Source organism: Sinocyclocheilus rhinocerous, unplaced genomic scaffold, assembly GCF_001515625.1.
Source record: "Sinocyclocheilus rhinocerous isolate Xijiao unplaced genomic scaffold, SAMN03320098_v1.1 scaffold1409, whole genome shotgun sequence".
NCBI lineage: Eukaryota > Metazoa > Chordata > Actinopteri > Cypriniformes > Cyprinidae > Sinocyclocheilus > Sinocyclocheilus rhinocerous.
In genome coordinates, this window is record NW_015650351.1 from 144,400 (window position 1) to 156,995 (window position 12,596).

The 12,596-nt window shown below is 37.3% G+C and overlaps 1 protein-coding gene across 2 annotated transcripts in view; it reads left to right on the plus strand.

Annotated features, from left to right (window-relative positions):
- The window catches only part of LOC107711794 (disks large-associated protein 4-like), a 139,589-nt gene that overhangs the window by 117,814 nt on the left and 9,179 nt on the right, over nt 1–12,596 (plus strand). For both annotated transcript variants that reach the window (XM_016516845.1, XM_016516846.1), the window contains exons 6-7: nt 387–606; nt 11,500–11,924. In XM_016516845.1, the coding sequence (XP_016372331.1) occupies nt 387–606; nt 11,500–11,924 (645 nt within the window). The remainder of the gene's footprint in view (nt 1–386; nt 607–11,499; nt 11,925–12,596) is intronic.

Below are 12,596 nucleotides of genomic sequence, written 5' to 3' on the forward strand. Positions count from 1 at the left end.
TTTTTTTTTTTTTACAATTTTCCCAATTGTAAGAGAGCTTTCTGAATTTTAAATTTTTTGGGGGGGTGAAAAAATGGTCTAAATTAAAAGCATTTTATAAAAATTTATAAAGCAAACTCCTCATCCACAGACAGGGATCAGTACAACTGTGAAAGGAATACATTTAAGGATTTTTCTCATTTTAAGCCACATCATTTGTCGCATTAGACTGAATGGAAAGCACTCAAGCAAACCTGTCGTTTCCTTTTCTTGTCCGCACGACCATGCGTCAGTCCACCCTAAAGCGCCGGCCGCATCTCAGCCCGTGCGAGGCGCGCTTGTGGGTGGGCAGCCGTCTGCCCTGCCGGCCTCGTGCGGGACGTTTCAACCTGCACGTGTCCTTTCAGGTGGAGCAGGGCTACCGGAGCAGCGCGGCGTACCGTCAGCTGGACTCTCAGGCGCTGGAGGCCTTGGATCTGCCCACACCCACCTGCTTCCGCTCCCGGAGCCACAGTTACCTGCGCGCCATCCAGGCCGGCTGCTCTCAAGACGACGATACGGGCTCCGTGGACTCCGACGAGACGCCACCTATAACCTCATCCATCAGCAGCTACAGCAGCGCCACCGGTGAGTAATAAACAAGCACACGCTCATACAGGATCACATTCATGGACCTGCTGCTTACCGTAAAAACGACAGCAAAATCAACAGAAAAGACTGATTACATTTTGTGTAAAGAAAGTCAAGCCTGTTTAATGACCGTTAAGATTGTTTCCATTGTAACATTATTTTCGTGACAGAGATGCACTTTTCTTCCTTAAATTCTCATTAAGACATTTTAAGTAAATATCCATACTGTATTATGAATCATTTACACCAGCATAAAATAAAAGCCAGACAAAACAAATAATATCATGATATATAAGTATTTTACTATTTAAATTACATATCTTTAATTTTTTAAAACATCATAAATCATAAATGTCTTAATTTTTCTTTGAGTTAAATATATTTTATTTATTTTTTGGGGGCGGTGAAATATAAGCTTGCATAAAATAGTTTTTTCACTTTTACAGTACCGTTTAGAAGTTTGAGGTCATTGTAATATTTTTTTTTTTTTTTGGAGAGAAATTAATACTTTTTTTTTCAGCAAGGATGCACAAAATCCAAAGTGACAGTAAAGACATTTATAATGTTACAAATGATTTCTATTTCAAACAAATGCTGTTCTTTCGGACTTTCTATTCATGAAAGAATCCTAAAAAAAAACCGAAATGTATCACAGTTCCCACAAAAATTTTCGGCAGCACAACTGTTTTCAACATTGATAATAATCAGAAATGTTTCTTGAGCAGCAAATCAGTATATTAGAATGATTTCTGAAGATCATGTGACACTGAAGACTTCAGTAATGATGCTGAAAATTCAGCTTTGATTACAGAAATAAATTATAGTTTACAATATATTCACATAGAAAACAGTTATTTAAATTTGTAATAATATTTCACAATTTTTTTTATTTTAGGTTTAATGAAATAAATGCAGCTTTGGTGAACAGAAGAGACTTCTGTCAAAAACATCAAAAATCATACTGACCCCAAACTTTGAAATGGTACTGTATGTTGTCATTTGTGGTTTATGACTGTGCATTTACAGTAAAATATTTTATTACATGAGAAACTGAAAAAAGGCAGTGAATGATTGATGCATTTGATATTACTGTATAATCACTGAACACTTTAAAGTAATGATGCCGACCACTGAAAAAAAAATTGACCTGGCTGTCATGTATCACACGGATAGCGCTGAATTTGCACATGCAAAAACGAAAGTGTTGATAAAGTAGACAAAGTCCACGATATGCAAGATAATAACATCCTGATAAGCACAGGTCTCGCGGACTTTTTACTGATCATGATGTTATTTTATTGCCTCCAGAGGTGATGTCAGTGCAATCAAACAGGCCTTGTTTTTCTTTCTCAGTAATCAAGACTTTAGTGTGAAGTCGGATCTCTTTTGCTTTGAGAGGTCGGCATGTGGGCAAGTTCAGACAGATGATCTGGAGTCATGGTGCGAGGGTAAAAACAGCCACTAGTCCATGACGACTGTCTCATGATGGTCCTCTTAAAGGGATAGTTCACCTCAAAAATTTAAATTCTCTCATCATCTACTCACCAATTTCATCTCAGAAGGCTTATGTAGAAGCACATGAGGCGTATGGTCTACTTTGGTCCATTTTGGAGACAAACATAATCAGGCTTTTGGAAGGATTTGGTCCTTTCACTTAGTTCATTTGGTCAAGATTATGGAAGCTTGTTTCCTCAACGGAATCAAAAATAAAGATAATTACGACTTTTTATCTCATAGTTCTGACTTTTTTTCTTGCAATTCAGAACGGCAAGATATGAACTCACAAATGTGAGATATGAGTTTGCTAATCTGAGAAGGAAAGTCTAAATTGTGAGATACAAACTCAGAATTGCAAATTGCAAAAAAAAAAAAAAGTAAAACTCAGACATCTGGAAAAAACAGTCTGAACTACAAGATGTAAACTCTGAAATCTGAGAAAAAATAGAATTGTGAGAAAAAGACAGAATTTCAAGACGTGAACTAAGAAACCTGAGGAAAAATAGAATTGCGAGATGTCAACTCAGAATATAGAGGAAAATAGAATTGTGAGGAAAAAATGAGAATAGGGAGATGTAAACTCAGAAAAAATAGAAAAATATCAGAATTGCAAGTAAAAAATAAAAATTGCGAAATGTAAACTCAGAATACAGAAAAAAAATCTGATTTGCAAGAAACAAATGAGAATAGCAAAACGTAAAATCAGAATACAGTGAACATTTTTTGAGAAAAAATAGAATTGCAAGATGTAAACTCAGAAATCTGAGAAAAAAAATTAATTGCAAGATGTAAACTCAGAAATCTGAAGAAAAAATTGTCAGAATTGCGAGATGTAGAATCATAAATCTGAAAAAAGTCAGAATTGAGATGTAAACTCAGAAATCTGAGAAAAAATAGAATTGTGAGAAAAAGACAGAATTTCAAGACGTAAACTAAGAAACCTGAGAAAAAATAGAATTGCGAGATGTCAACTCAGAATATAGAGGAAAATAGAATTGTGAGGAAAAAATGAGAATAGTGAGATGTAAACTTTGAAAAATATCAGAATTGCAAGTAAAAAATAAAAATTGCGAAATGTAAACTCAGAATACAGCAAAAATCTGAATTGTGAGAAACAAATGAGAATAGCGAAACGTAAAATCAGAATACAGTGAAAATTTTTTTAGAAAAAAAAATAGAATTGCAAGATGTAAACTTAGAAATCTGAGAAAAAATAGAATTGATGCAAACTCACAATTGTGGGTTTATACCTTGCATTTCTGAGGAAAAGAGTCAACTCGCAATTCTGAGTTTATAACTCGCAATTGTGAGACATAAACTCACAACACTGAGGAAAAAGTTAGAATTGTGAGACGTAAACTTGCAATTGAGAGGAAAAAAAGTCTGAATTGTGAGATTTATAACTTGTAGTTCTGAGGAAATAAGTCAGAATTGATGTAAACTTTTGCCCGTGGCAGAAACAAGCTTCTGTACAAGATCCATTAGGCTGCTGCAGTCAGATTGTTTATAACGTATCAAATGGCCACTGCCAAGATGTCCCACTCTCTCTCACACACAAAATCTTCTGACCTACATTAGTGCTGGTGGTGTCCTGCGGAGATGAGTCCTTCAGCTTAACGGCTAATGTTTCTCGGCCCATCATGACCGACTCTGGCAAAACTTCCACTGCAAATTAACCGGTTTTCAGAGGAATTAACCGACATCAAGCAGATTAGTTTGGCACAACGCTTAATAAACCAGCAGCCAGTGGATCGTTCTGATTTTGCAGTTGATCTACTTTATTTGTATCGCATTTTACTGTATTTTGATAGGTCTTATCATTTGAAAGGCGAACATAGTCCAGATTGATTCAGTCGGGCAACATTCCCATAATTTCTTGATGATCTTGAAACGTGTTGATAAGGCTGTGTATGTACAAAGCACGGTTGTATACGCTCAGAATAGCAAATAATGAAATCTAGTCTATTTTTGGAGAGGAATCTGACTAATGCTATTTAGTTTAGGTAGCAAGCTGTCAAGAAAAAACTAATCTTGGCCATCTGTTTATAATTTCTGTAAAAAAAAAACAAAAAAAACCCCTGTGCTATTTTTTGCATGTTCCATGACTATATTTGGCATAGCATACTTTCTTACTCTAATACTATGCTTATTGTGCACAACAGTTCCGACTGTGTTTTTTCTTCTTCAGTATATGCATACAAATATATTTGATAAAATAAGCAGCTTATTAAATGAAAACTGTATCCCAGAATGCAATGCGCTTGACTTGACCTTCTATTCCCGGCGTGATGAATCACTCGGAAGTAATATCGGCATCAATCCCTTTCATTTGATCAGAGTGTAAGACATTTTTACACAAAATTGGATATTTTGCTAAATTATAGCTAAACATGTAGTGAGGTCATGTGACCACAATTTAGCAAAATACCGTTTATGGCCGAATAATGCATACTGTTTCACTTCACTTTTAAAACTAGTAAGCAGTATATTAAACAGCATTCAATAATAAGCCGCTTTAGTAACATTTAGTAATTTTACTGAATAATGTCGCTACTTTTGCAAGGCTTGGATCTATCAAATAAATAAAATTAGTGCTGTCAAATGATTAATCGCATCCTCCGGAGGTTGCATTTGCAGGGTGCATACATCATCAAGCCTGGTTTATTTCAGTTAACTGAGCATTACATTCGCGAGTCATAAGCATATTGCAACAATTTACGCTTAACTAAGAATAATGGTCAAATTTATAACTGTTAATATTCTAAAATAAGATCTTCTTTATGAAGTATGCAGCCTACAAATGCGACCTCTGGAGGATGCAGCCTTCTGTTTGAGAAACTGCCAATATATGTGTGTGTACTACTGTGTATATTTATTATGTATATTAAATACACACACATCCATGCATATATTTCAGAAAAATGTTATATTTATATATTAAATATAATATAAATTATATGAATATAAATATATACATGTAAATGTTTTAAAAAATATATACTGTGTGTAATAATATATACATAATAAATATACACAGCACACACACATATTATGTAAACAAAAACTTTTATTTTGGATGCGATTAATCGTGATTAATCGTTTGACAGCACTAAAATGAATAAACAAATGCCCTTCAGTAGGCTATGTATAATAAAAGCTAATGTTATAAGTAAAAAAAAAAAAAAGGTTTTCCTACAATTTTGGTTTGTTTGTTTTCAGATGCAGAAAGCGTTGCCAGATTGATTTCGATAACAGATGCCTTAAGATGTTGTTAGTAATTAACATAGTAGTATTATTACACTCCGAAAAAAAGAGAACGCTTTTTTTTAATTAAAAAAAGATAATAATGACAAAACAAATAAATTACTAGACAGGGGTATAAAATGAAACAAAACACATTACATTCAAAGGAAAAGATTAAACAGCTTGAAGAGAAAGAACCCGCGCGAAAGCGGGGATTCTGTGTGACGCACAAACAGCGATTCTGATTCGTCCGCGTCAAGCTCGTACGCCCCGCCCACCGACCAATGAGAGCGCAGCGAGTGAACGCCTCGAGCGCGTCTCTCTCCAATCCCGCGTCCTGAAAACGGATTACCGGATCGGATCTTTTTCCTCGACGCCTCGAGACGTGGATGGTGGGGTCCGTTGAACGGAAAGATTTTATAGCGGGTGGGTTCGGAATCAACACAGAACAAAAAAAACACCCTTTCAGTGGATCTTTTAATCGTGTCTTTTTTGTTTTACGCGACGGGATGGAAGTACGCCGTCGACGCTGATCGCTTCACACACACAGAGGAAGAGGAAAAGGTGTGTGGATTTTTGTAACAAACGCGCGCAGCGCCTCGAGACGGCTCGCGTGCTGGTTTTGGCATGCGCTCGGGGTCAGAGGAAGTCACGAATAACACAACTGATGATTAGCAAGATTTAGCATCGGGAATGCATTTCCGTTGATCGTTTTAATATCAGATTTTGTGATATTTTAATTGCATTAGCAGGTTAGCTCACGTTAGCATGTTGTTGTGGCTTCTGGAGGTGTGTGTATGTTGATGCATCTGTCTAGACAGGCAAAGCATGGCAGCATTGCCTACCTGAACATGACAGCTTGCATTTCACGCGTGCAGTTTTCCTGCAAAATACTGTTTCAGAGCATTGCATGCGTCTGGATCAACACTGCTCGTGTGAGATCTGAATCCAGTCACACAAAGGCCGGTTTCTGTGCTCTGTGTTTTGAATCAGGTCGAATGCCATTGTTTGCATTGCAAAGTCAGGGAGAGATAATATAACATTTGAAGAGAGCATGCATTGTTCTTGCTGCCCTGGTTAATGCTGAATATGTAAAGGATGCAGGACTCGTATGTAAACCCAAACATAAGTTGCTCTCCTCAATCATGAGATTACATGGAGAAATGTTGGAAAAGTTTGATTGTACTCCATATTTTCAGCCATACACACTAGTTTGTCCTACTTTCACTAGACTATTTCTCTTCTTGGTAAACACTTGCTGTGCTTTGGAGAGAAGATGTGCACCTAATCTAAAAAACACGTCCTAATAAGGATAACAAGTGTGAATGTGATGAAAAGGACGGGCCATGTCTGTGTAGTGTAGTCTGTTACGTCTTTGCGTTTATGGCTTGTATGGACCAAGAGCAGATTTATAATTTAGTTGCGACATCACTCAAGATACTCAAAGGCATGGAGTCAGACTGACTCTTTTTCACTCTGATAATGTTCTAAATTTAAAGTAAAACTAGTTTAATTTTCAGTAAAAATAATAATTAAAAAAAGTTTGCGTATGAGCATCATATTTGATACACCAGGCTATTATGACTCATATAGTATGATATAATGAGAACCTGGAGGAAAAAACAGCTCTGACTAATCTCTAGCTCTGTTTTAATTAGAGGCCCAAGCTGGGCAAAAATATACAATTTGGTGCTGATGTTTTTATGGCAAAAAAGATGAAATTCTGATAGCTTGTAATGTAAATCAATGAGATCTTTATAACAGTATAGCAGATACTTACATAAAATGCATATAAATACCTCTTTTCACACTATAACCTATCTCCCAATAACGTCTTGGTAAGATGATATTTAAATGCTTAGTTTTATGGTCATAACATATAATGCAATGCAATACAATGATGATTGAGAAATGAACAAATAAACATTCCTCAAATGCCTGATGGTCAGATTGGATACTCGCATTTGAACATGATCTTTCTTAAAAATGATGTATGCATATTCAGGAAAAAGTTCAGCAAAGTTTTGTCATTGGTGGCCATAGAAATTCATGTTTTAAATATGATACAGTAGCTTTATTAGGGTTAAAGTGTTTGTGGCGAACTTAGTTGTTGATTTCCAACATGCTTTAAATCATTTACTCGCCCTTATGTTCTTTCAAACCTGTATGCTGTTATTTTTCCATTGCAGCACAAAATAATTTAAGGTCTTATGCATGAAACAAAGTGCATCAGGCTTTTGGGGAGCTTCCATTGCATTGCATTGCATTATATGTTTTAAAACTACAGAGCTTTTTATAATAAAACTAAGCATTTTAATATCATATAGGCAATAAAATGCCTGTTAAGCTCCAAAAAAAGCATCATAAAACTAGTCCACATTGACCGTATGTTTCGTGTCTTCTGAAGTCATGCGATGGCTTTTTCACACGTGGTCACGATGAAGTGTCATATGAATAAGAGTTGCATAAAGATACGTCAGAGTTTCTCCTTTTGTGTTTCACAGAAGCCACAGTGCCTCAGTCTGGTCATATTTTGGTGCTTGTCCTCTGTGTGTTCACAGAAAGGCCATGTGAGGTTTGGCCGGGGCCCCGGGGCAGAGCGACTGGCTCTAATGCTGTTAATCTGGATCTGAGCCCCAACTAGACTTGTGCCAGTATTCGGTAATGCGATATATCACGGTAATGAATATGCACGATATTGTTATCATGGGCTCTTCTAAATACCGTGAATAATTATATATTACAAGTTATTCAGAATTTTGAATGCATTTTAAGAATACTTTTCCCATCAACTGGTCAAAATGCACAACACCGCTGTATGCTGCCTGAAAGACAGGTGCGCACTCTGAGGTAAATAAGCGCGGACTAGAAGCACATGGCGGAACATGTGAGAGACGCTCTGGATGAAAGCGCACTTTCACTCTCTGACAGCAGATGGCGCTAAACTGCAGAAATAATAATAATAATAATAATAATAATTCATTTAAATGCAGCCGTTACCCCGGAAACCCTGTAAACAAAGCAGCTGCACTACTTCCTGTTTCTGAATCATGTTTAAATTATGTAAATAGCCATTCAGATTTGTGTATTTGCTATGATGTTAATCACAGCGCCAAATACTTAAATATTTAGACTTAATAGGCTATTTATTTTCAAACTTTTTTTACATTTTAATCTGGACTACAACATGCCCTAAATATTGTTTGAAAGTGTTTTGATTCTTTATTGTTCGGTCACACTTTACATTAGGGCTTCATTAGTTAACATTAGTTAACATAAACTGCCAATGAAAAATTCTTCTGAACATTCATTAATCTTAGGTAATTACAATATTTAATAACACCTTGTTAAAATCTAAAGTTGCAACTGTGTTATTTAATGAGCTAACCTGAACTAAGACTTGTATTTTTTAAACAAGGATTAATAACTTCTGTAGCAAATGTTGCTATTGCTCATTGTGAATGTTAATGCATTAACTAAGGTTAACTAATGAGGTCTTATTGTAAAGTGATACCTATTGGTCTTTATAGTTCTTTTGCACTTTAATCTGTGTAAAACTTTTAACTTTATACATTTTTCTGTATTGCTTTATTGCATTTAAATGTTCAGTTATTTTTGTTATAAGAAAAAAGTTATTAAACCTGTTATACTGTATTATGACAGCACTTTAAAAAAAAACTAAATTTAAATATCGTGATAATACCGTATACCGTGATAAAAGCATTAGCAATTAATCGCAACATGAAAATTTGATACCGGCATATCCCTAGCCCCAACTGTGTCATAAAGTCATATCACCCTCAGTGCAAAGTACCAGACATTAAGAGCAAGCTACTGTTTTATTCACGACTGTTGAAGATCTCGAGGGAGGTTGAGATGTGATTAATTCGGTGCTGCTTTGAGATTTGTTCTCAGTATAAAAGTGTTTAATTAAATTGCCACTACATCTCAGAGAAGCCAAGCTGAAGTCAGTTGTTCAATAGCTGTCAGTGGGAATAATTAGCCGTTGCACTTTCGTTACTGTGGGGTTTATTGTTTTCCTTAAAGGAACAGTTCGCCCACAAATCAGATTTGGAGAAATGTAGCATTGCATCACTTGCTCACCAATGGATCCTCTGCATTGAATGGGTGCCGTCAGACTAAGAGTCCAAACAGCTGATAAAAACATCACAATAATCCACAAGCAATCCACACCACTCCAGTCCATCAGTTAATGTCTTGTGAAGAGGAAAGCTGTGTGTTTGTAAGAAACAAATCCGTCATTTAGATGTTTTAACTTCAATTCTTTGCTTCTGGCTAAAATATGAGTACATAATCCAAAATAATGCTTCCTTCTGAGAAAACATCCATCTCCTGTTGTCTCTCACATCAAAATCCACCCACATATTTGTTTTGGACTGTTTTTGATTGTAATGCTTGATCTGTGCAGATTTCTCTCCTGATTCAGACGAGATGACTTTTTCGCTGGAGAAAGCAATATTATAGATTATTGTATCGTATTTTAACCTGAAGCAACGCTTTGAAGTTAAAAACAAACTAATGATGGATTTGTTTCTTATAAGCATGCAAGTTTTTGCTTCACAAGACATTAATTGATGGACTGGAGTGGTGTGGATTGTTGTGATGTTTTTATCAGCTGTTGGACAGTCATTCTGACAGCACCCATGCTTTTTGACTGGTTTGTATTTAGATTGGCTCTTTGTCATCAAATCTTCCCATGTCATCTGTATCGACAAACAAATGGTCATAGACTGCTGTGAAGCATCTGTCCTGGCACCAAACGGCGAGCACAGTGCACAATGCCAGCGAGCCATGCCAGAGAGAGGAAACAGATTTTTCCAATATTGTCTCTGAGCCCCACTGAGTCCTTTATACAGCTCGGCCAAGACAGAGGAGAATTGTTCGCGAACCTCTTGAGGGAGGGCAGATATTAGCCCTGATCGCTCAGTAACACAGGTTTTTGTGCTCATTGCAAAACTGTTGATTAATGTAATATTTTAGTCCAACTCTGTTCTTCAGTGTTGACAGAACTCGTATCAAATTGATCTGTCATCAGCTGTGTTAGACAGTAATTATACAAATAAATAGCAATGCTGCTAACTTGTTGGAATTTTTTTGTTTTTTAGTTCAGGGATTTCAGATATATATAAAGAAAGTTTGGATTCTATTTGTTTGTTTTTTTGTGTTTTTACATCTTTCGACATTTTTTAAATATTTTCTTATGTTCATCAAGGCAGCATATATATATATATATATATAATTTTTTTTACTGTTAATTTGTATTTTATTTGTCACACATGGCTCTGATTCATATGTGTGAGGTTTCGAGTGTTTTTCTTTGCTTTTATTTTCATAATATGTAGCTGTTTCTGCACTATCAAACTTACCCTTTAATTGTTACCAATAATCTGATAAAAAACTTTTTTTTAAAAAAGTATTTAAGCCACTAGATTGTCAAACACTGGCCCATCTCTGTATCATTTTGTTATAATATATAATTTCCAGCAAAAATAACTGTATGGTGATTTAAAATGACTCATACGTTGGAATAGATTTTGGTCCAACCGCCTACCAGAGTGTTTTTCTTTGCTTTTATTTTCATAATATGTAGCTGTTTCTGCACTATCAAACTTACCCTTTAATTGTTACCAATAATCTGATAAAAAACTTTTTTTTTTTTTAAAGTATTTAAGCCATTAGATTGTCAAACACTGGCCCATCTCTGTATCATTTTGTTATAATATATAATTTCCAGCAAAAATAACTGTATGGTGATTTAAAATGACTCATACGGTGGAATAGATTTTGGTCCAACCGCCTACCAGCTTATGTATGCTTTCAAAGTAGCTTCTCCTACACTGTTCAGCAGGCTAATAATACACCGCCGAGCGTTATCATCAGGCTTCATGACACGCCGTACCAAACCCAGAGTCTTGTCAGCAGATTTCAGCCCATGTTTTGTGGGCGACACATTCCTGACGCTGTCTGGCATGAGCGGAATGCTGTCCAGATTTCAGTATGTAAATGCCTGTCTTTGTCTCATCTCTTCCTGTGGCTCCAAAGCAGGGGCTGCTGGGAAAAGACGTGTGAAGAGACTTTGTACTGGGGTTGTGGGAGCATTCTGACAGTCCATCTTCTTGTGTTTTTCAGTCTCCACGTGTACGGCCGTCTGTAAGAAGAATCCTCCGCCTATTCCTCCTCGAACCACCTTCAAACCCTACATCGCGGTGACGGTCCAGAGCAGCACCGAATCGGCCCAGGACACGTACCTGGACAGCCAGGACCAGCGCAGCGAGGTCAACAGCCAATCAGGACGCAGCAACTCCTCCGACAGCATCGCCAGCTCTCGGACAGGGAGTCTGGTCAAGTGCGCCAAGCGGCAGCCCATCCTGCCCCCCATCCCTGCCCCGCGGGAACCCGTGCCCTTGCCCAGCGCCAGAGTGACCACGCCTCCTCCCGCCATCGTCCCGCCCTCTCCTGCCCCAGACGCCAAAAACGAGCCCGCAAGCCTCACAGTGGCACCCAACAAATCGCAAGCCCCGCCCAAAAGAAAACTGTCCTCCATTGGCATTCAGGTGTGTGTGTGTGTGTGTGAATATTTATGATGTCGTCATTATGCTTTTATGCTAGGGCTGCACCATAAATCGCATGCGATTGTCATGCGCATCTTATCAGTAAAGCCGGTTCTGTAATCAGTAGTAAATCTCCATCATGTGCTTTCAGATGGAGCAGCATTTACTACACCGAGCCGTAGTTCTTCGCGCTTACACCAAAAGCACGCGCACCAGCACTGATCAATATTAGTGGAGCGCACAAGCCACGCTCAGTCTCAAACAGCGAGCCGTAGTTCTCTGACAAGCTACGCAAAACAAATTTGCAGACGATATATTAATGCGATTATGAAATCGAAGAAATCGTTCACGATAATGACAGCTGTTTGCGTAGCTTCTCGGTGAAATACGGCTCTGTGTAGTAAATGCTGCTCCATCTGAAAGCACGTGAAAATACCACATTTAATAACATGTTTTTACTCCAAACTCACTTCATAACGTCAGTCGAGTGTTTGAAATTAATCCTTCTGTGAGATGATGTGGCTTCTTACTAGTGCTGTCAAACGATTAATCACGATTAATCGCATCCAAAAGAAAAGTTTGTGTTTGCGTAGTATATGTATGTGTTAGAGATGCACCGATCGATCGGCCAGGGATCGGAATCGGCCGATTTTCCTCATGATCGGCCCGGATCGG